Source organism: Fringilla coelebs (genome assembly GCF_963513975.1).
Source record: "Fringilla coelebs genome assembly, chromosome: 6".
Taxonomy (NCBI): Eukaryota; Metazoa; Chordata; class Aves; order Passeriformes; family Fringillidae; genus Fringilla; species Fringilla coelebs.
In genome coordinates, this window is record NC_140034.1 from 33,004,416 (window position 1) to 33,028,498 (window position 24,083).

At 40.5% G+C, this 24,083-nt stretch overlaps 1 protein-coding gene across 1 annotated transcript in view; it reads left to right on the plus strand.

Annotated features, from left to right (window-relative positions):
- The first annotated feature begins 476 nt into the window (after positions 1-476).
- ZFYVE26 (zinc finger FYVE-type containing 26) overlaps positions 477-24,083 on the plus strand; it is a 47,128-nt gene continuing 23,521 nt past the window's right edge. Inside the window, exons 1-22 of the mRNA XM_084208436.1 lie at positions 477-685; positions 2,106-2,184; positions 2,869-2,958; positions 4,832-5,384; positions 6,642-6,772; positions 7,581-7,745; positions 8,854-8,942; positions 9,211-9,371; positions 11,625-11,804; positions 12,402-13,049; positions 13,717-13,806; positions 14,500-14,568; positions 15,197-15,348; positions 16,647-16,845; positions 17,171-17,434; positions 17,617-17,736; positions 18,008-18,172; positions 19,040-19,267; positions 20,669-20,774; positions 21,367-22,103; positions 22,669-22,865; positions 23,728-23,832. Of these exons, the coding sequence (XP_084064562.1) occupies positions 495-685; positions 2,106-2,184; positions 2,869-2,958; positions 4,832-5,384; positions 6,642-6,772; positions 7,581-7,745; positions 8,854-8,942; positions 9,211-9,371; positions 11,625-11,804; positions 12,402-13,049; positions 13,717-13,806; positions 14,500-14,568; positions 15,197-15,348; positions 16,647-16,845; positions 17,171-17,434; positions 17,617-17,736; positions 18,008-18,172; positions 19,040-19,267; positions 20,669-20,774; positions 21,367-22,103; positions 22,669-22,865; positions 23,728-23,832 (4,719 nt within the window). The 5' untranslated portion in view covers positions 477-494. The remainder of the gene's footprint in view (positions 686-2,105; positions 2,185-2,868; positions 2,959-4,831; positions 5,385-6,641; positions 6,773-7,580; positions 7,746-8,853; positions 8,943-9,210; positions 9,372-11,624; positions 11,805-12,401; positions 13,050-13,716; positions 13,807-14,499; positions 14,569-15,196; positions 15,349-16,646; positions 16,846-17,170; positions 17,435-17,616; positions 17,737-18,007; positions 18,173-19,039; positions 19,268-20,668; positions 20,775-21,366; positions 22,104-22,668; positions 22,866-23,727; positions 23,833-24,083) is intronic.

A 24,083-nucleotide genomic window follows, 5' to 3' on the forward strand; every position in this document is an offset into this window, starting at 1 on the left:
CTCTACGGCGGTGTGTAGCTGTATTTACGAGTACACCCGCACCCACAGCCGGCCGCACCAACCCCTCCGCCTCAGCCGCCCCCGCCCCCTCACAGACCCCGGCGTCCGCACCGGGGCGGAGCTTCAGCCGAGAGCCAATCAGAGCCTAGAGAGGCAAGAACAAGGGGCGTGACCGGGATATGGAGGCGGGGATTGGGCGTGGTTAGTGGGCGGGGCTTGCGCTGCCCGGGCTCTGGCGGCGGCGTCAGGCGCCCCAAACAAACATGGCGGTTTATTTACATTCCGCCCCGGCTCGGCCAATGGGCGGGCGCCTTGCCCGCGTGCCCGGCCGGCGGCGCGGTCAGCTGAGGCGGCGCCCAAGATGGCGGCGAGGTGGGGCGGCGGTGCCGGGGCGGTGCTGTAGAGCCCAGCGCCGCCGGGGCCGCGCCGTGCTCCGCCAGGGAGCGCGGCATCGCCCTCCCGTGTGTCACCCCGTCCCGGGTCGTGCCGGGAAGATGCATTCTTTTGGGAACGAAGAAGCGGATTCTCTGGAGCGTCTTTTCGGGTTTTTCTGTGAGTGCGTACGGCGTGGGCACTGGGAGCTTGCGCAGGCCTGCGTGCCCCAGCTGAGCCGGTGGCACGGGGACGGCCCCGGGAAGGTGGAGGCAATTCTTCAGGCTCTGGTAGTTTGTCCCGTGGGGGTAAGGTAAGTAAGGTACTGCTCTGGTTCCGTGGATTTGAATGTGGAATGGGGAGGAGCAATTGGCTTAGTGTTGGCCGTGGGAGACAGGTAGAATCAGGGAAGTAGCGCTTCAGTGCCGAGGTGTCTTGTGATGCTGTTGTCTGAACTTTGATGTCTTATCACTGACCAAGAACTTAGCAGGCTGCCCATCCCACCGGGATAACGACTTGTGTTCATTTACGTAGCTCATATGGTGATTGATACAAGCTTAAAACTACTTGGAAGCATTTCAGAACTGATTTTGTTAGATTTTACCGAGGAAAAGGGACCATCTCTTGAAATTACATTTCTTTGACACTGAGCTTTGGTTAGTTTAGAAATGGAAACACCAAGATCAGTGGTGTAGTTATTTAAAATGTTATCTTGTTTCCAACTCTTGAAAAATCTCCTAATTTCTAAAACTGCGATTATAAGAAGTTCAAATTGTGCTGGCATCGGTTTTACTCAATCCCAGTTACTTGTTACTTTTTATCTCTCTTTATTTTTTCAGTTAGTCGTATATGAAGGGTGACTTCCTAGCGCTTCAGGGAACATTGGTATTCCCCCTGTCTAATCAGATGATCATACTTCTTCACATTAAACTTTGTGTAACATTACAGTAAAGGTTCTAGGAAACGATTTACACTGACAGCAGCTGAAGGAGTCTGGAGGAAGGTGTGCTCGTGGTTAGATGAATATTGCTAACAGCCACTGAGACATAAGAATTTTCAATCTTTTGATCTTTAGTAGCTGGGCTATCACATTTAAAGGCTTTAGTTAGTAGGGCTGAGATCTTTAAAGGACAGGAAGCAATATTGTGCTTTCTCCTTTTCCTGTTCCTTTTGACAGTACTGAATATGTTCCCAGCTGTGTAGGCTTTGGGATGTTGAAGTACTGGAGGATGTGAAATTCTGATGGAAATTAGAAGGATTCTTTGTTTAATTAGTACATTGCTTCACTTTTAATTTGGATATAGAGCTGCATTTGGGTGCTGTGACCTAAAACTTTGCTTCATTTTTTTGGTAGAAATAGGCAGAACAGGAAATAGCAGTGTTTGGCAAGTGGTCACATTTCAACGAAATCTGCTGAAATGCGCAAAGAGAGTTGTACAGACTGAACTTTGGACCAGAACTAGATTTCTTTGTTTTGAGGAACTATGCCAGTAGTATTTGGCTATCTAAAAAGCAGTTATTTGCACAGCAGAAGTCACTGAGTTGATGTGCAAGAACACCAATATTCTGGTTTCTCAGCATTATTTTCCTTTTTCTTTGGCTACTTACTTGTCTTTGTTTTTATCCTACTCAAAGAAATACAAAATCCAATTTATCTCTGACCATGTTTTCCTGGATCTTGGGTATGGAGACAACCTTGTATAATCCCCTGTATATGCTCCTTGCTTTTGTAGATGTGGACAGAATTCTAGCCCATCGAGAGCTTCATGGCTTTGGCTTCTTGTGCTGGAAAAATGGCTTGCCACGAATCAGGTACAGAAACATCTTGATGACTTCCACATGCATTTTACAGCTCTGACTTCCAAGTGCAGAATGTCTCCCTAGTTGCTTATTTAAATGTAGGCTTTCCCATGTTTAATGGAATTAAGTTCTCAAGGTATCTAGAGACATCCACTGCTTTTGCATTTTACAAATTTATCAAGAAAGAGCTGTAATAGTCACACTGAAGAGAAAAACTAGGGTTTTTCTTCAAAGATATTAGAAGTTAACATTTTAGCTTTTTCCATTCATATAAATTAAAATCAGGTGTGTATCAACTTCTGCATTTGTGCAGCACCTCTCTTACAGTAACGATTAAATAGCTCAGGCATCAGACAATTCTTTATAAGCTTTAGATGGTGAGAGATGTGCACACTTTTTTTTTAAAAGTAATTTGTCCTTGGCACTACTTAGACTTGCATTTTTTCTTTCCATTCTGAGGATATGATGGTTTTGTGATTCTTGATGAGGTCTGTTTCGAAATGTATGGATAAATAAAATCAACTGGTTTGAGAGCAGAACCTGACTGAAATAGCCTTTAATTGAGGACTAGGTTACTTCAGAGAGATATTTCAGTCTGCCTCAAAGTATTAATGAAATACCTATGATTATGTTTATATGCTAGTGTAAACAAAAGTTTTATTGACCAATATATTTTCCATTCTTATATGGTTTCAGAAAACTGTTCCAGTTGCTCTTCAGAGAGAAACTGAATTTTTGTTGTTCTTGGAAGAACTACAGAAAGATGTCTCTGAGGACGTCCTAAAGGTGAGCTACTTCTATGCCCTGTTTCTTCTTGTTCTGCAGCATGCCCAGCTTCATCCGATCGAAGTTAATGTTTCCTGCTAACTGCCTGAGATGTTAATGTGTTGTTAATCTTCTAGGCAACTGAGAGAGAGTGTAATTCAGATCCCTTTGTGGAGTTAATCTGTGCCCGCAAGTGATTTCACTGAGTGGAGGCTGCAGGCAGGCAAGGAACAGGTTTTTCTACATGTCATTTTTAACACACGTCAGTCCTGACTGCAGCTGCTTGCCACAGCCTTCAATCCATAGACACCTGTAATAATCATAAACCTACAACCCACTGTGAGCCAAAATAAACTATATTCACTAAGAACATTTTAAAAGTATGTGTATTTTCTTTTTCTTTCTTCGGAGATCTCATCTCCTATGCATCCCTCTTCCCCCTTTCTGGAAGTTTTTGGATACTCTACTATTACTGCTGACATTGCTTAGGGATTGGTATGATGTGTGTTCTGAGGTCCAGGATCCATTTTCTATTCTTAATTAAAAGATGCAGGCTGATTTATTTGAGAAGTATGTGGAAATGTGCAAAGATGGATTTATATCAAAAGCAAGTATAGAGCAGAATATCAGCAAAGTTACTGTCTGTAAAGCTGTCCTAATTTGTTGTTAGTTACAAAAGATTCAGATCTGACGTGGTGTGTGAAATGTCATAATATGTTGCTTCTAGTCCTACAGATTCTAACTCCTTAAAGATACTCTTTTTTGTTTGTCTATATTTTAAGAGGAAAATGAAAACTTACTATATTCAGAGGCTATTTCAGCTTAGGAAAAGTTGGTCAGTATTTCACTAAGGATACAGAATTAGCAATTACAGGATGAAAGCAAGCAAAGTAAACTTGAATGTTGATTAAAATAAATCTGCTTGAAGTCTGTTAATGAATAATGAAGTCTGTGCATGTTACCGTCTCACCTCTGAGGTCATGAATGATTCCATCATTGTCCACACTGTCCACCAGTGTTGCACAGAAACATGAAATTCAACAATCTCATATCTTTGTCACAATTTCTGTCAGAGGCATGGTGGTAGGTAGAGTTACATTTTGATCCAGCAAATAATACTAAAAAAAAAGGTATTGTGGTCTTGCTTTCTGTTCTCATTCTTTGTGCACACCAGCCACCTCTCCCCTATGTAATCTCTGAGGTGTCTCTTTGAGGCAAGGGCAGCACTCACTTAATTCCAGGAGTGCGAAAAGTGCTGCTCGAGTGCTATTCAGCTGGCTTGTCCCTCACCTTCCCAACTCTTATTGGGTGGGCTAATTGGATTTTTTGTTTGTTTGTTTTCCTCTTCCCAGTTCTGAAATTGTAGGTTTGCTTCTGATAGGTAGAAAAATTGTTGTTGCTTAAGAAAAGTCTGTGAGATTGCTTTTGAATCTGTTGGCCAGTTTTAATCAGATTTTAAAAATTGATGGGGATGATATAGTTAGTAGACAGATGGTACAAATCTGGAAAGGCAGGATGAAAAGAAAACCCCACACATCATTAGGCTCTTAGAGACCTCTCAAGATACAGTTACATTAGGATGTTGCTTAGAGGTAGAGTGTGGCAGTGCTTCAGCCCTCCCATAGGGACTGCTATAGTTCCTTGCTTGTATATGGTCTTTGGAGTGTACTTGTGTTTTACAGGATTCTTTGTATTTTGTTACATATTCAGGCATATCCACTCTTCTAGGAAAGATATTGGATAAGGTCACCATTATTAATGGATTTCTTTAGTAGTATGGTGTTTCCAAATTGATTTATCTGCTTGCTTTCAGGTTTCTTCTATTTTTTTAAATAATTAATTTCATATATTAATGTAGTCTAAAAGGCTTACTCTTTTATTGTTTTCCTACCAGGAACTGTTTGAAGCATTTGAGTGCACACAGAACAAGCCCATCACAGAGAGCAAAAGAAGAGATGACTGTTCTCACAAATTCAGTTTGGATGTTGTTTCAGCTCTGCGGAAGCTTTTGCTGCGGGCTCCCCAGAGGGCAAAAGCCTTGCTGGAGTTCTTCCAGGGGGAGCAAGGCGCACACTGCTCCTCACTCCAGCAGTATCGCTCTCTACAAAACATCTTTGTCGAGTTCCTTTGTGACTCCTTGAAATCTCTGCAGATGCTTCAGAGCAGCTCTGAGCTTTCAGCTGAACTAGATCAAAGAGAACTAGTAGATACGATTTATGCTGCTCTCAGTATAGTGACTTTTGAGGTGGAGCATCAAGCAGATGAAATAAAGCACTTTTTCAGGGGGCTCTTGGATATATGCTGGGCTGAAGGGAGCCCACTGAGGGAAGAGAAGCTACTAAACTGTATGCTGAGGAAACAGAGCCATGGCCTGCTAAGCCTCTATAGCAGCGTTGTCACAGAAAGAGCAAGAGAAAAGTTTTTGTTGTCAAAATCAATACAAAAAGGTTTGTTTCACTTTTTGCTTTGTACTAATCTCCTGCTTAATAAAGCTGTTAAGGCATTAAACAGACAAGTAGTCAAGGAGTCAGGCAATGCTCTTGCTAAGGTGCCTTAACAAACCATGGAGTCTTTAGAAAGATGATGCTAAAATGATCCTTTAAGCAAGGATTGGCATAGGAGCACTGGTTCTTTCCCCTATATTTCTGCATTCTATGCTATGTTTTGTGATCACTTCCTTTACCACGCCTTGTTGTTTCAGGGTCGTCTGTGTTGGAGTATGTTCCATTTCTGGCCAGTAGCAGTTCAGTCACTTCAGTAATCCCAAAATGTTCAAACCCCTTAATACTGAAAAAGAAAACTTACAAAAGTGGGAGGAGCTGTGGAGAAGAGTGGTACCCCAGCAGGAGGGAAGATGCACTTTGATACCTGCTCACTTGCCAGAGCCCAGCTGTTGGTCTTGTACCAACCATGGCTTCACAGCCTCTGTCTAGCTGCCTGTGACTGGTACATTTAGTTGTAACTCGATCATCCTGATGGGTCCCTTCAGCTCAGCATATTCTGTGATTCTTTGAGGATCTCAGCTGAAGCTGAATGGCAAGTGATGTCCATAACCTTGTCAGTGAAGTAGCAAGGAGGGAAAAGCTAGAATGCCTACCCTCTTTTGCTCGCCTCTGTTCACTGTGGTGTAAGTCAGTGGGGTTTGTATCCTCGCTTCTCCTTTCACTCAGGGATGGCTGAAGGGAAGCTCAGGCTGGTTTGGCAGACTCTAGAAATTCTGATACTAACTACAGTCAGTGCTTCCTCGTGGGGAAAGAGAAATGGAGATCTACATACCTTCACTCTCATGTGGAGTAGTTTGGATCTCACTTTGCAAAGATCTGAGAAGTTCCAGTGCTGAACAAGTCTTTACTAAAGCCCTGCAGGGTAGTGCAGTGTCTCGAGCGCAAGTGAGAATTCCTGCAACTCACAGATAAGGGTGTGCATGGCTAAAGAAAGTCAGTGTGACCTGAGCTGGTGCAAACAACCTGTGTGCTGAGCAGGCTTTTGCTATGTTAATGATTGTCAATACAGTTTTTCTGGTTTTCTGTCTGACCTCTGTCAAATTTCTTTGCTTGGTCTTCCTGTTACCCAGTAGTAACATGTAACAGCTGGTTAGTGAATGAGGAAATACTGAGTGTTTCTTAGTTTAAAATAACAGCAATTATGCTTCTCTCAGAGGTACTCCTCTCTATTGGAAGTTAATCTTGTTGTGATGTTTTTAGGTTCATCTGAGCAGCTGGATACAGAGCGAACTGTGATGAGTTTGTTCTCAGATCCCAAAGAAGCTCCTTCTTGGAAGACAGCCTATTTCTACTGCTTGAGCAGCAGCAAGCACTTTCTGGAACAGATTCTGGTACAGCTATAAAATCATTAACAGGGAAACCCAATGGAGGCTGAAGTCAGTCCCTGTGTTGAGCATATCTCAGTGGTGCACAGAAGCATTTTGTATTCAAATAGTGTTTGCCAGGGGTGATGACTAATGGGAGCGAGGAGGTAATGGTGATAACTCCCCTACGTGCAGCAGTGCAATAAAAACTGCTGGTGAGATTTTTGGAAAAGATTATCTGCATGCAGATTGAAGATTAAATCTTCAGAGTTTAAGAATTCTCATTTTCTGCTTGTAGTTGTGTTGGATACACGATTTACCTCATGACCTTGAACTTACTGCCTTCTAATGCTGGTAGACTTGGGGCATTGAGAATACATTGCGCAGTAAAATTTGTGGTGAAAACAATCTGTTACAAATTAATTGATTTTTATGTAGGTACATGGGTAGAACAAACAGAATAGAGGCAGGTGGTCGCTGTTAAAGTGTGAGGTTTTAAGGTTGAGCATATTTCAACTTTTGCATAATGTGCTTGTAGAAGTCTTTTTCACTATGTCCTTGGCAGAAATGTAATAAATAAAAGGAATGCCAAGATAGTGTAGAGTGGAATGAGAGTTGGCTCTGCAGTAAGTATTTGAAAAATGGTGGTTTTTCCTTATGACATCTTTACTTATGAGTATCCTGATGACTTGGACAATATAAGTTTAGGGAAGTTCTGGGTGCAGAACTTGATTATTTTAGTGAAGCTGATATTGAAATGGCTACTTGATTACCTAGTCTGCCAGGCATGGGTCTCCACATTTTGAAAATTAATACTTCTTTCTTTTATTTTTAGGTGACTGCATTAGCTTTACTAAAAAGAGAAGACTACTCAGGCCTGAAGAGCTTGTTGAGGAGAGAATTCAACCCCCTTAGCCGCCTCTTGGTGTTGTTAGGATGGACCTATTGTCAAAGCTTGGAATCAGCAAAAGCATTGCTATGGACTCTACACAAAACTCAGGTAAATCAGCAGAAAGCATGTGGCAGTCTCCCAGTCTCAGTCCAAATAATGCAATTTGTTTGCAAAAACAAGTAAAACGGGAGTTTTCAGTGAGAATGTCAGTCATCCTCAAGATGGAATTGAAAAGGTAAGCTATTGCAGTGATATGCAGGTAACATTACATAGGGACACTTGCCTTTCTTCTTATTTCTTGGCTGCGAAGACAGCATGACTGCAAAGGAGACTGAAAATTTCTCTTTAACTCATAAACTGCCTCTGCTGTTAACATGAGCAGCACAAAGAGAAAAGACAGCAATGGTTGTTGATTAGTTTTGAAAAGAGTTGGGGCATCTTTCTTTCATGTAATTTCCTTCAGTGAGTCATCCCTGGGTAGTGACTAATTCAGGCCTGAGTTTAGCCACAGAGTAGCTTGGAAATTCCCCATATTCATTCTCAAATCAAAATTATAAATGACAAGAGCTGTGAGCAAAAGATCTGCCTTGTTTGGGGGCAGTCTTCATCTGTGCAAAAGAGACGGGGTTCCAGCTCTGAAGGTGTAGCTGCATTTCAGATGATGCCTGCTGGCTGGCTTAGATGTCAGAGGTGGGGAGATGAGGAGCCTTGAACTGCTGGGTTACAATGCAGACCTAAGCTGATATTGCTTTAAGGGAGTTGCTTTCTGTTGGTAATACACCAAAAGTCTATTTAGTAGCTTCTGCAGAGTTAAACTGTTAGTTCTGATTTTAGCAGGCAGTCATCTGTAGTAGAAAAGCACATGGGAAAGGAGAATAACCATCTGCTACCCAGTATGTCATCTTTTGAGTACATGATTAGTTCTAGAGATTGCCTTTAGACTAAGAAGCATTAATTTGCATTTTATAAGCTATTCTAGAAAAGAGATGTTGCCACCTTTCTATGGTCTGTAGATATGTCAAGGGGAGGCTGACTGATTTTTATGTGCTGTCAGAATAGCCCTCCTTTGCTGGCTTTAATAAATCTGACAGTTTTCTGTATTTGAAATTTGTTACTAGGTAAAGTCTTGCAAACATGCATGTGTGACACAAGCTTGGTTCTGCTGTCTGGCTGGGGGATTTGTTGTAATGAAATTCTTTTATCTCTTTCCATTTAGGATCTGTGCAATGATTCAGTATTGAAAGATTTTTGTGATGGACTGTGGACTCATGTGGAAGTTCTTGAATGGTGCATGCAACAAAACAGGTAAAATGATCAGAAGGACTTTTTCCAAACTGTGTTGCTAAATCTACCTGCTAAGTCAGCTTACACATGCAAATAGAGAAGGCATTATTTTCTTGGCTAATCATGTAATAGTGACTGTATATACAAGCTCTCAAAATTTCTCATGGGTTGCAGTTACGCTCTTGTTTCTCTTTTTAATCACTGTAGTTTGGTTCAATTAGAGTGGGAGTTACATCTTTAAACGTGGCTGAGACTTCAATCTGTGTCACCTCTTTGTTCTCTCTTGTAGTATTACTGTCCCAAGGGAGGTTCTGTTGCAACACTTGCACAATCTGGATTGCCACACTGCGGTGTATTCTCTGCATCATCTCACCAATCTTCTGGCACTGAATGAAGATGATGTTATTGAGCTTCTTCAAAAAGTTCCTGCTAGAGATCAGCAGATGCAGGGTAAATGTGTAGGGTTGTGAGAACACAGAAAACTCACTATCCATTGAGGATGTATGTTCTGTACTTCTGCCAGGATTTGTTCTCTTGACCTGCTTCCACCTGTAATTGTGGAAGATACCAGTTATTAGCTGTTTTATGGAAGAAATCTAGAGAGCATGTGGAAACTATCTTAGAAACCTTTTGGGGAGTAAATTATCTTTCAAGAAGGAGTTGTGAGATCTCTTTGATCTCACAAGAACAGATGTCTGAGCTTTTTCAAGATGGTAACAAGACTTTGCACATGCCCGTGATACGTGCTGGTCATTGTACCTTCTGTACTATGTAACACCTTTTGTTTGAAAAAGAGGTGTATGGTTTGTATTTCATTGCACTTTAATTGAAAATCAAAGAGCAAAACCAGATGGAAATGATAATATCTTGTATAACAACATCTTCATTTTTGAAAGAGATAAAAAGTGGTTTTTTTTAAATTCTGATATTAACTGTTATCACATTTAAATTTAGTGTTTAAGTCAGTGAGACTTAGCTACAGCCTGTGTTTACATCACTCCTGCCTCACTTCTCTCATCTTCACATGTTCCAGTTGGGTGCCTAAAATACCTGCAATTACTAAACGCATTGGATCACTTACAAGTGACTCTCTTTGGACACACCTTTGATTGCAGCCTGTGTCCAGGTTCAGCTCCTGCAATTTTAAAGCTGTTTTCTGATAGGTCATCTTAATAATGATACAGAAGCTCTGTTTTCCTGCATGTACTAGAACCTAAGAAGCTGCAATATTTCTTTTCTAAATATTCCTTTTATATTTGTGCATTTGGACATGTGTAATTGCAACCTGAGTTGCATGGAGAGCTCTCGGTAATGGATCTTGCACAGATTTTTCCAGATTACCTAGTGGGAAGCAGATTTCTCTCCCTCCATATCATGTTGTTGTGATGTTGATTTCTGTTCCTACTTCTACAGGTTTTGGTGTTAAAATTATCATTGTCTAGAATAATCTTAAAAGCTGTAGGAATTGAGATTTTATGTAGATCCTTTTTTTCTGTCCTGCTTTCTGAAATTGTTTTGTTGTTGCTGCTACTGTGAGGTTTTTTAAACAGTTCTTACATTTTAATTATTTTCTGCTTAAATTCTGTCAAAGCCTTTCAAAAGCAGAAAGAGGCAGTCCCATGATATCTTCTGGGAGCTGCATGACTGTAGCAAAATATCTCTAGCTGCAGTTTCTCTAGTATTTTTCATGTCACAATAATTTATAGAAATAATTAATGGAAGACAAGTCCTCCTTCTCTTTTCAATCCAGCAATTATTGCAGAATTCGGATCATTCTATATAAACACAGCTTAATAGAATCTCCTTTAAAACAATCTATTTTGAGCATTAAAGGGAAGAGAGGAGTCATAAACTTTGGTTTTGTCAGATGTAATGGTGTTAACTGGCCTTTTCCTCCCATCACCCCGCATGCTTCCCCTTCTTCTCCTTTTTAGTACGTATCTGTCAGCTGCAATAGTGAAACCAGGGTAGTGGCAAAGAGTTGAGTTCAGCCTGTGCAAAACACTGGTTTTGATCAGTCAGGAAATTGAACAGCAATTTCCTCATGAGTTACAGTATTCAAGAAGAAGGTGTTAGTATTTCTGGCATAGGAAAAACAGTGCTATTAGTTAAAGGATTGTTCTTCAGTATTGGTTTAAGGAAACTGTGTGATTGACATCTTCTTTTAGTTAGTTGCAGATTGTATTTGATCTATTGTGTCAGCCACTGTGAATCAACCATGATATCTGTTTATAAGTACAAATCTGAAAAGATGGTGGTACTCTATTCTTACTACAGTCATAGCCTGTCTATATTGTTTCCCTACTCATCTACTGTGTACTATAACACAGAATTCTAAGATGCTGAAATGAAGCAGGATTTGCCCCTCTGTTGTAAATGCAGCAGTACAGCTTAACCACACACTGCTAATGAGAGTCAGTTGTGAGGGATTTTGGTCATTCTATGCTGTAGGCAGGTCCTGCTACACAAGTTCACAGAAAATTTAATTTTTAGAAGGGGATCCAGACCTGACTTTTCTGTGCCCATCTGTTGTGGGTTGGGTTGTTTGGGATTTTTTTTTCCAAAAGTAACAGTGACATAGATCAAAGCTGAGACAAAAACAGCACTGGGGAAGAAATGCTGTGCAGGAACTGCAGTAGAAAATTAACTTGTTTTCTTGTTTACCTCCTACCCCCTCACCGCCTTGATTTCGCTCCACAACAGCCACGCTCCCTAACACCCTGAGTCAGCAGCGCAACCTGGCCCTCTTCCGAGCGTTCTGTGCCATGAAGTATGCAATCTATGCTCTCTGTGTGAATTCACACAGGCATGCCAAGTGCAAGGATTGTGTACATAGCCTTCTTGGGGATTTCCCTGAGGATGCAACTTCTGGAGAACTAGCAGGTGATTTGCCTCCTTTCTCAAGTTCAGTAATGTGTGCTTCTGCATGCAGTTGCTGGGCTCTGAATTATCACTTAGTATGGGGATAATGCTGCACCCTTTGTACATATGGTATTTTATTCAGTGGGCTATGGATGCTTTGCAAGCAAGTATAGTGGTATTTCTTTGGGGTGTTGTTATCTTTAGTAATAATAGATATGAATAAGCTACCAGCTCTGTTTTAAAGCACTTAAGGCAATTGTACAAAAACTGTAGTGCTAAAAGGAAGTGATTCTAGATCTAGGATTGTAGTGACAGATAATTTTGTAAGAGCTTATGATTTCCCAGAGCTGAAACTGATTTAATGGCTAGAATTGGTGGAATCTGAATTTGCACATCATTGAACAAAGTGATAATTGGCATTGCTCAGCAAGAGGAGGCACGCTACCTTTCTAAATATAAAATGTTGGACATATATTTACTTGGTTTTTGGAGGAGTGATTGAGTCTGAGCCACTGGGCTAATTCCCTCTTCTGGGATTTTCTTAAAAGGCACAAGTCAGTGCGAGGAATCCCTGGAAAATGTAGTAAATATTCTTTATTTTTGTTTTTAATTGTACAGATTCAGTATTTCCTCAGTACATTGCAAAGTGTCAGCAGTTCTTAAGGAGTGTTCCCATTCCTCTGCGCCTGGAGGTTTTGGAGAATATTTTCTCCTTGCTTTTCATTTCCTATAATGACCTCTATACTGACACTCCTCTACCTGAGGACTATGCAGAGGATGAAGACCTTGACAAAAAGAGTGCTACTCTGAGTGTAGAAGGCAGTGATAGTCGGCGGTCTTCCAGCACGCAAAGTCCACAACACCTAACAGAGGCTGAAAAAAGGTCAGGGAAGCATCTGCTGGCTGCACAAACACTTCACACAGATACCCGAGATCTTCATGACTCTGTGTTAGATGGCAAAAGCTGTGAAGCCTCTAAGCCAAGCTGCTTGGATCTGAAACACTTCACCACTGGTGTTACTGGATTTTTAGTGGATGAAGTGGCCATGGAGGCCTTCCTCACACTGCTTCTCAACCATCTGGAAGAAATCCAGAGTTCTCTCCCGTGGGACTCCAGTAATGTGCTTTGTGAAGAGCTGGAGCTTGTTGAGTGCTTGAATCTTTCTGCAAGCAGAGATGCCTTTGGAAGTCGTGTGTTACAGTTTTCCAAATACCTTTCTGAAGCTCACTGGCGATACAAGGTGGTGATGAGTAACAGAAATGCAGGTAGGCTTTGTATTTGGTACTTTGTGATATGCTACAGCTATCCAGACAATGATCTCAAGGCTAAATTCTGTGAGCATCTTACTGAGGGAGCACATTTTGGCAGATACTGAGAGAGTGACCTACTTGGAGACCACCTAGTGCTTGCATTTTCCAACAGAAGAGATCCCTATTCTAATCAGAAAGTTTGGGTAATTTTTTTCATTTTCCTCCCCTTTGTGGATGCACTGCTTCTGTTAGCCTTTGTCCCACCCCTTTGTCACAAGTCACATTGCAATGATATGAAGGGGCAGGGTGGTGTTGGATCCAGTGGAAACCAAATAGTCTCAGCTTGTTCATGGATTTAGTCTAATCTGGAAACATGTTAGGAAAATGTATCAGAGGAAGTTGTATTATTCTGGATGATTGTTGAAGTAGCTTGAACAACACACTCAGGAGCCTGTTTCTCACCCTTCTCCATAGCCCATAACTTGGTAGCCCTGCTGCTATGAAGTTTTCTCTTGTGTGATGTGTAGCTTATTGTGTATGTCAGACTATGCAAGCTCCATGTTCCAAGAAATACTTCGCAGTCTGGACCTTAAATATTGCAAGCTTCCAAACGTGTTCAACTGTTTGTCAAGTCTGCCTCTATAAAGCTACTTGGTACTGTTTTTGTTTATATATTTCACAGAGCATCAGCTTGCAGCCTCCAGGAGATACTGCTCTTTAATCAGGTGCTCCAGCTTGAAGAAACGAAGTAGATATCGGAGGTACAAGACAGGTGGGTTGAAAAAGTGTCTTGGAGAAGGCACTTCTGAAATGTGCATAATTTTGCTGAGCTCATAGCTGAATGCAATTAGATATCATGGCCTAGGAGTAGAGAACTGGATTTATTTCCTTTTCTAAGTGGTTTGAAGTGTCAGTCCAGTTCCACTTGGATTGAGGTTGTTTTCTGAAGTTTACCTGCACAAATAACTTCTTCCAAGAAGAATAACTTTTTCCAATCAAGTCTGATTTGGGGCAGGGGAAAACTTCAACTACAGTACTAATTTTTCCCTGTCTTTACTATGTCCCATGACTGTTTAGTATATTTTTATTCCTATTGTGGTATTATGTAGGATGTGAATTAACAGGAGTCTGTGGCACAAATTGGCAGCCCTAGGAGAAAGTTGTGTTCCTCACCTTTTTTCTGTCCCCCCTTTGAAAGGCATGTCTGGTTTTGGAGTAGCATGTTCCAAAAAAAAGAAGCTTCAAAGTATCTGACATGAGTCACTGATGGCCACCCAGCATAGTCTCTAGCCCAGCATTTTCATCAAATCAGCAGTTTTTGCATTTATCATAGATGTCAATGGTGGCTCATTTACAAGATACTCTTGAAGATCCCTTGAAGTTGATTAATCTTGCGGTAAGTTTTAATTAACTTGTCTAGTAAAAGTGCATTTAATGTGCTGATTTTGATTTGTTTCCATTTTAGATGGGAGAGAGGGAACTTCCAGTCCCTCACTAGGAAGCACAAGTAGTGAGCTAAGCACCAGTACCTCAGGTAATAAGCCACAAAAGTAATATTTCTTTGTCTTTTTAATGTGCATGATGAAGAATTTGCTCGAGTAGTTAATGTGAATTACTGCTGTGTGCAGGACAGAATTATATCTTTTTGCTTCTCAGAGCTCCCATTTTTGGATGACTCTTTTGTAGTCAGAATAGTACGTGTCTTCTGGAATAAGAGAATTTGATTTTTCTTTATATCTTTGGCTTGCAGGAAACAGTATGCAAGCAATGTAGTGATCTGCAAACCATCAAAAAAAGCTAATGAACTGATAGTCATGTGAGCTAAGACATGCTTAGGCATGCTGGATTGATCTAATAGGTCAGATGCTTTAGACTTCTCCCTTTGTCCATACTGAACAAGTGCCTGGCACTGTGCATGTTATGTAGCTGCTGAAAAGTATTACACAGGGATGAGATACCAACTGCATATTCTGACCAAATTGTGAAATTTTATTAGAATTTTTAGCAGGATGTTTATGTTGACTTCTATTCCCTAAAACTTGCTTGCAACTCTGCTCCTATATTTTTGTGTTAAATACGTGAAATGCTGTTATCTGATAGGTAGCTGTTATTTGGTGAAAAGTGTTTTCCCTAATAGTATACTGATGAATTCTCTCTTGCAGAGGGAAGTACCAGTAGTGTGTCTGGCTTGAGTGATTTGGAAAGCAGGGCAAGACCACATCAGCAGAACTCCCTCATTCCTATGATGCTTTCCCCACCAGAATCACTGTTAGTTTCTTGTGTTTTGAGAGGGAACTTTGTAGAAGCCCACCAGGTAAATAAGATGCACATATTTTGATTTTTGAATGAAATTCCTGCTTCTTCTGCATTTAGCAACATAGGGCTTCCAAGTGGAAGAATCGCTTCAGAAGTAGAAGCAAGTGGAAGGAACAAAAATATTCCAAACTGACATCCCATGGATGCAGGGTTTTTTCTGCCTTGTTATGTAAAAATGCTTTCTCTACACCTGGGTTCTCAAAGCGTGCAAATGTTTGATGAGAGCTAGTCAAGCATAGTGTTTCAACTGACTGAAGAACAGAGGGATCATGTGAAGTCTAATGAGGAAGCAGCATCTGAACTGCTTTTTTTAATCCGTTTTTCAAAACCATGTCACTATTCCACTTGTAACCCTGGTAGAAACATGCAAAGGTGTTCCTTACCCAGAGCGGTGATTACTTTCATTTGAAGGAGGTATGCTTTGAGACTAAATTTGTGGTATTGAAAACAGGCAGAAAGCCTTGAAAATTGACAGTCTGCAGACTTGTGATTCTTTTGCTCCCTCTCAGCTGTGCATACCTTTCTCTGTGTGGCTTTTGAGCTGATGCTCTGAAAACATATCTTGAGGTGCCTTAATGAGTGGATCTTCTGTCAAAACTGTGACCTGGCTGAGTTTTGGATAGCCATACTGGAGCAGTTCACATCACTTAAACATTGCATTAACATCAGGTTACTACTCAGGCAATTAGTTCTGTTTGATTCCAGGCATGCCACTTCATCTTTTCCCTACTTAAAGGGCCAAAGGAGCATTTTGTTTTGCTTTGTTGCCTTGATTTTCATTATCACCAGTGATAAAGCATTCAAGCTTGGTTTGTGTTCTGTTGTTGGTTTCTTAATAGGTTGGTTGATTTTTGGTTGTTGGTTTCATGCACAACTCTGCTTAGGTACTCTGTGTTTACATTTTGAGAAGGTATTCCTTGCTTAATAAGAATTTATTTGAGATAGTCTGCTTTGAAGGCAAACTTGATAGATATATTACATAGTGTACTGAAATTGTGAAGAGTCATTCTGAAAGGTGTGGGTTATGAAAATTAATTCAGCCCTAGTCCTGCAACAAATAATAGGTAAGCTTTATAATAATAGTTGAAAAACATCTCTGAAGGTCTGCTTTTCAGGCACTTAAAAGTCTCTAGGAGAAAACCCCACCATTTCAGCCTGTTGTGTCTGTGGAGGCGTTTTGCAGTTAAAGTACTTGTTTTATTCCTTTGTCTCCTCTAAAGCCCCCCCCAAGCTCCTTGACCTTTGAAAGCTTCATTTGACGTGCTTTGTAATTACATCTGTTGTTACTTTTGAAAGGTGGGTTTGATGTTTAATCTGGAGACTTCCCCTTGCTATGGTGAACTGGTTTTCATGGAGCGTTACCAAGAGGCAGTACGAGAAATGGCAAGAGTGGAGCACAATATTGAGAATCAAGCATCAGATGGCACTGGAGGCATCAGGAAATCTGGCACTGGCCGTTCAACACTGCAAGCTATTGGGAATGCAGCAGCAGCTGGTGAGGACTGGGCTTTTTGAGTTCTCCCAAAGGGTTCGGGAGAAACGAAAAATCCAAGAGAGCAACTTGAATAATGTCAAAATGAGTGTAATGTTTGTTCAGAAGGTTAAGTGGTGGTTCTTTGGGTTAGAAGGAGACTATGAATGCTGAAAATTTGCTGTTGATGCCCAGTTAGTTGCATCCATTCTACACTAATTGATGTGTCCATGAAGCAGGCCACGTATGGAATTATTTTCTATAAGGATTAAAAAGTAGTTAGCCTTTACAGGATCTGATCTAATTATGCTCTTAACCAATGATTGTGTGTTTTTGATGACACCTGCAGGTATGGTATTTTATTCCATCTCGGATGTTACTGATAAATTGCTTGCAACTTCTGGAAGTCTTGCCCCTGCTCTTCAAGAAAACTTCTGGATCAGGAACATCCAACTGGAGCATACTGATCCTCTGCGAGAAGTCCTTGAGGACCTCAGTCCTTCAGCAATGGCAGCATTTGACCTAGCTTGTACTCAGTGCCATCTCTGGAAGACATGTAAACAACTTCTGGAGACAGCAGAAAGAAGACTCTACAACAGCCTTGAAACTCGGGGTAGGCTTTTGATTTTTATGTTTATCAGCATGGGCCTGGGAACAGAAAATGCCTCTCTGTGTTGTGCTGTTACTGCTAACACCCAAGCCTTAATTAAATCTCATTTTGTACTTTCATGTTGGTGCCTCTTTTTTCCACTTCTAAATTTGATTTTGTCTCCCTTTGCACAATGACTGTTCCAGGCCACCGACCTGACTTTGTTCTACTGCACTCTGAAGGTGTAAAGGGTTTTCCAGCAGTTCTCCAGCAAATAAGTAAAATTCTCAACTACTCCTGTACATCACAAGGTCAATCCAGACCAGGTAGTATGTTTTGCTGAGAAGGCTTTCTGTTGAAATATGTTTAAATCAAATTTTTGTCTTCTGTTGCAATGTAAATTCAAGCTTTCCATGTTTTAGCTCAGTATTTATAATAGAAAAGGCGAAGGGGGATGTGACCCAAGCTCAATTCTGAATCATCTGAAATGCTCTGGTTTTTTGTATTATCATACACTTCTGGTTTTGTGGGCCTTCTTCTATGCAAAAAATACTTGTTTCTTTGTTATAGTTGTTGTTTTTTTCCCCCTCTTTGTAGAGGTGTCAGATGAGAAAATAGGGAGTCATTTTCGATGCAGTATTGTAGACCTTCTGCAAGCTTGCTACCCGGCCTTGACTGAAGAAAGTATTACTAATGAAATTGTTTTATCACAAAACCTGGATCATATCCTAAAAGCACTGACATGTGTTGAACGTTCTGTGGGTGAGTTATTTTTGTGAACAAAAAGACTGATTGATGTATGGTTCTAAATTTTTGCTTTGGCTTTTCCAGGCAGCTATAAATCCAGTAGTAATGCTCTTTGACATATGCACAAATATATATTTTTAAAATCATAAATGCAAAGGGTGAATTTTATCTGTAATTCTTATATTTGTTTTTGCAGCTGAAATTCTGAACTTGTCAGAGATGTTATTTGTTCTATTTCTATGCAATCCTAGCAAGGAATTCTTTTAAGTGTATTTTTATGTGGCACCTTATAGATAATCAGGTGTATTCTTACTCTTGCTTTTTTATCTTTTTTTTTTTTGTAACAAAAATGAAGATAAACTTACAAAACCTTTGTAATGTCATACTACCTTCCAATTTTTATAGGACTGTCATAAAACATCTAATCTTTTCCACAGTTGCTTTTTCTTACAGCTCTCTTCATTATATAGCACAGGTGTTTCTCGTCTAGTCACCAAATTTCTAAATGGCTTTTTGGTGTTCTTAAAATATTTAATGAGCAAAAATCTAGGAGAGCTCTAAGAGCTAAATGTTATGGAGCTCAAGGATTGATCAGCACCTGCGTTTTAGAATAAATGTTAATGACACAAAACTAGATATATTTTGTGTCTGCCTTAATATAGTTCTGACTTCTCAGAGCTGTGGTTACCAATTTAGATGAACTATAGTTTTATTCTGCTGTGAAAATTTCTCTTGGTTTCAATTGAATTATAATGCTTTCACTGAGATCAATAATTAGAGAGAGGAAATGAAGCTAAAGCATTTCTTTCTTTCTTCCCCACCTCCCTGTCTCCCTTCTTCTTGACATTTCATTCTTGAATCTGGTCTGCTCTCTTAAACCAGACTCCAAAGGGAGCCTGCTTGGCACCTTGGTGGAGCAGGGCTCTCTCAAACCGATGGAGCTGGAGAAGCACCTCGTTTGGAAGCAAACACAGCTCCTGCTGAGAACTCTTGACCAGAATACCCAAGGCCTGCCAGAGAGCAACATGCCGACCAACTTTGTGAAGGCCTTCCTTGACTACATCACTACGCTGGCTGCTGTGGTGTTACGAAGCTTGAATGCAGAGCTAGGTGAGGGGTTTCTGCTGGAAAGTCTGAGCCTAGGCAGAGATACTCAGACTGTATAGTCTGGCCAAATTCTGGGAAGTAATTGTGCAAAAATGATTCCTTGCCAAATGTACCTACTACCTCTGCTTTTGATTTCAACTGATTATTACTTTTTTTTAATTTTTATTTCATAACACCTAGACCAGCCACAGCTCACATGAAAGTAGTTGATGTCAGTGGGAAAATGAGAACAGAAATGCTAACTACTGACCCAGACTCTGCACTCCACTTAGAGTGTACACAAAACAAACAGCCCTTGAAATCCAAAAATTCTTAGCACTACCCCTGTAAGGCGAGATTGATTTTTGCATCCAGTAGATCAGCATGCTGTATGACTTACAGCTCTCTTGGAGGCAGCAGGCGCTCTGCTGCTCCACAGGGATACGCAAAGAGTGTGTAGAAGGCCATGCAGAGGTAACCAGGCAGAATTTTTTATAGAATCAGCAGATGATGGTCCATGAAAAGGAATGTACCATCAGCACATAAAGCTGTCAGAAGAGCAGAACAATTCACTGTGCTCAGAGTAAAAATGCTTATCCATGTTTTAAAGTTGACACTAATTGAGCTGCACTAATGTAAAATTCCATAGTACTGATTTCAGGGAATACATTCCCAAGAGGATAAGAAAAAAGGGCAGAGATCTGTTTGCAGACATGCTGGTTCAGCTCAGGTCACTGCCATGCCAGCCGGAACTCCTGTATGGACGTGATTTAGTCCTCACTGGCTAACTGCCAAAGCCAAAATTGCACAAAAATATTCAAGGGCTGGGTGAGTTTGGAGGAAATCTCACTGTGTTGGAAGATGAAAAGAAAAGGTGAACTTAGGAGAATGTGTCCAAAGTTCCTTGACATAACTCAGTAGTGACTAAAAATGCTTTCCAGCAGTAGTGGCCAGGGTTTCACTCCTTTGTAAAAGTACCTGTACACCTGTGAGTTCCCTCTGCCCTTGCTAACTGACTTTGGTAGAGCATGAACTCACCAGTCTACATCTAGAGACTCATCAGGAAATAATTCTGCATGTTTTCTACTTCTCACCACAGGTACATATTTTGTTGAAAGTGTGAAGTAGAGTTGCTAAACTGTTTGAACCTAGATCTTGCTTAAAGGATGAAGAATCTCTGCTCTACCCATTTTGGTAATATGTCCGACATAATGTTGCCAAGATTGAGAGGCATATCATAATCACAAATGCCTTGCAATTTACTCTGGATTTTACCATTGTAATGTGAATTTAGAACTCTCTGAATTTAGTCAAAGTCATTTAGACTCAGGTCCTTAAAGTTTATATTCCTAAAATAAAAGTTGGTTAGTGTATTCAGCTAATGTGTTTTATTGTAATAAATGTTCTGGTGGTTTTTTCCCTAAGATGTATCAGCAGAAGTGAAAGTGGGAAACCCATTTATACTGTTACAGCAGAGTCCAACTCAGCTGCTTTCCCAGCTTGTTTTTGAGAGACAAGTTCATCCTGACAGGTGAGTGCTTTTTCAGATTATGTACTCCTGTAGGTTATTTTGGTACTGGTGACTTTTACCTCAGCCATGATTAAGTTCTTTGGCTACTTATCACAGGTGGTACAGCCTGCTGTGTCCCACTGGCTGATCACTTGATGCTGCAAGGATTGGTGTGCAGGGAGGAGCTTAGTCAGTGCCTTCTCCATCAGCCTGAGGACTTTTGATTGGGAGAATAGTGGCTCCATATTTTTAACAATTACTATCTGTTATGAAGTGAGAGTGGAATTATATGCATTTTTTTTAAATTAGATAGGCATGGAAACTGTCTGATTTGATGAGGTAGCTTTTAAAAAGATGAGCACTAATGGTGAACTATTTTAGCAGCTTGCATTTAAGTAAAAGTCAATGTTTGAGGAGTAATTTCCTTTTCTGTGAAGGAATGGCAACATAAGCTCTGAATTAAAATAGTATACGTAATCTTTTTGTGCATATACCTGTGAAGAATATTAGGGGGCTTTTGTTCTTAAAGCATTTGGGAGTTTTATGAAAATATGTAATTACAAAGTACCTTTTATATGTGCTAGGTAAGCTGGTTCTGTTTTCAATTCTACAGGCTTTCTTCTCTCTTGGCTAAAGAAGGGTTGAACGTGAATGTGCAGCAAGTCATTGTTAACTCTTGTTGTGAACCACTGTCCTTGTGCAGTGCAAGGCAAAACAGCCAGGCAAAGTCTCTTCTGACCAGCATCAGCAACTTGACACACCAGTGTGCCTGTCACTGCCTGCCAGATGTTGAAATACCTGTTCACAATTCTGCAGTGACCTCTGAGGATGTCTCCGCTCAGGCCTCATCCTCTCTGAATGACTTGAGCCAGCACACACTGACTGCCTCCTCCCTGGACTTCCTGAAGTCTCAGTCGAAGCTAATGGCTACAGTGGCATGTCTAAGTGCATCTAATATACAGAAAAGTCACAAATCAAGTTTGTCTTGGATGGAATTTCGGGGCAAACGGGAAGTGCCCTTAGGCTTGGAACAGATTTCCAGGGAGTGTGAGGCATTGTTGAAGGAATTCCCAATATTGGAACGATTTCTTCTTGCTATGTTTGACCCACTTGGGAATCAAGAGGAAGGTAGCAGTTTGGCTGCTGTTTTCTCTGGCAAGGCATACATGTCTGTGGTTCTCCTAGGATTACATTCCACCTCAGCTGTTAAAGTTTTAACGGGAGTCTTTGAACAAGCTCTTGCAGCAAAGGATTGGGACAGAGCTCTGAAGGTCTTGGATCTGTACTGTCAGGATGTGGAGGAAATAGTCAAGGTGAAGGATGCTGTGCTGAGTTGTGCAGCTGCTGAAGGTAAGAAGGATTAAGTCAGGCTTTTTTCCTCTTTTTTTCCTTAATCCATTTTTTAAAAATAAAGAAGGCAGCCTGGATTAAAACACAGAAACTAAAGCAGCGGTCCTTGGGCAAATCCAGAGATGGAAATAGATAATTTTCCTTTCTTTATCCTGAATTTGCTTTCTCTGATGGTGTTGTTTGTTGTTTCTGTTTCACAAATGTGCAAATCATGACCAATTTAGTACAAGAGAACTGGAATGCATCCATTGTGTTATTTTTATGTGAGGAGCTGAATACATCAGGACACAGTAATCATTGTACTGTTAATGGAACATCTCTTACAGCAGTGTCATTGTTATGCATAGATGATGTGATCTGTAAAAGGTGCCTTTTGGAGTCTGAATAGTAAGTACCTCGTGCTAACTTTGGACGCTTCCCAAAAATTTGATGCTTGGGATAACTCTTACAAAGATTTTTCAGCCCTGACAGTATTTCTTTGGTTGATGTGATCCAGCAAGGATTTTATTTTATTTTCCAAATTATAGCAACTAAATTTTAAGTTAGTGTTTTGTTTCCTCCACAGATAAGGATGGTTGGCAATACTTGTTCCCTGTAGAAAATGCAGTGTTGAGAAGTAGACTGGCCCTGCGCTGTCTGGACAAATGGCCCCTTGATGCCTGTTTGGAAATTCTAGCTTTCTGTATTTCTGATCTGGGCATACCTCATGAACTAAAAGCCAATCTGCAGAGCAGGAAGAAAGAACTTCAGGTTTATCAAAAGGTACAAAGTCATTCTTCAAGTAACCAGTGAGATGCAATAGGCAGCAGGAAGCGGATATTGCTTGCCCACTGAGAAGCTTTAGCCATTGGTTCTTTTTTGGTCATGAAAACTTTTCAAGTCTTTTATCCAAAACAGTTCATGTGAAGTACTATAGTATGCAATTAACACTCAGCTTCCATCCTTCACAACTTTCCCACTCACCTATTAGCATTCTGGTCTGCAAACATGTTTAGATATAAACATTTTTGTGAGTCTGATTGTTTTGCAAAGTATTTTCCATTCTATGTAAATTCTAAAGCCTCTGGAAGCTTTCCATGACAGTTAATCATTTGACAAATTTGAGAAAGGCAGATGGTGTACAAGACTAGTGGTCCAAGGGGCAAGTTTGTATTGCAATCAGTTCTTCTAACTGCAGTGTAGTGCAGAAACCCTGGAGTCAGATAGGCTGCTCTGGAGTTCAGCACAGACTGAAAAGCCAAACAGCAAAATAAGGAGCCATCCCTGCTGAGTTCTGTCTGGTGGGAGTTCTGCTAACTGACAGCTCACTTGTCTCTCTGTTAGTGCCAGCAATGTCTGCAGTAAATGTGTACTTTTACATCCATAATTGTTGCCACCTAATCTCTCAGAAACCTTCCCTTATAAATGTGCTTTGTAGACTCATATCTGTGAAAACTGTGGAGATTTTTTTTTTTGAGTTCAAGGACGTTACATCATCCTTAAAAAGGGCTAAATGTGGTCTCCTTTTTGACTTTTTCTTTCTATGAAGCAGCTCTTGATGTGATGAGCTCAGCTGTTTTCTTAGGCTATTGATTGCATAAATTGAAATTCTATAATTTATGCTACTCAATATTAACTTTTTCAGATTTTGGATGTGCAAAATGAACCATTGTGGAATGACTGGCAGGATCTGAAAAAAGCCTGCACTGATGACCCCCAGGCTGTCATGAATATCATTCTGAAAGCAAAGGTTAGACATCAGCATGTGAATTTTGTTGAATTAGAATGCATTAAACTTCAAGTAAATAAATTCGTTGAAATGGCATTATAAAACAATTATCAGTGGAGATTACCTTGGGAGGAAGGATTCCTTTACTGAGCTCTGTGCTACAGAAACAAATAGAGATCTGTGTTTAACATCAAGATTTACATGTAACCAATAATTCTTAAGTTGTAGTTTAAACTCTTACTCCTGAGATATAACCTGTTCTTTTCTTCTAC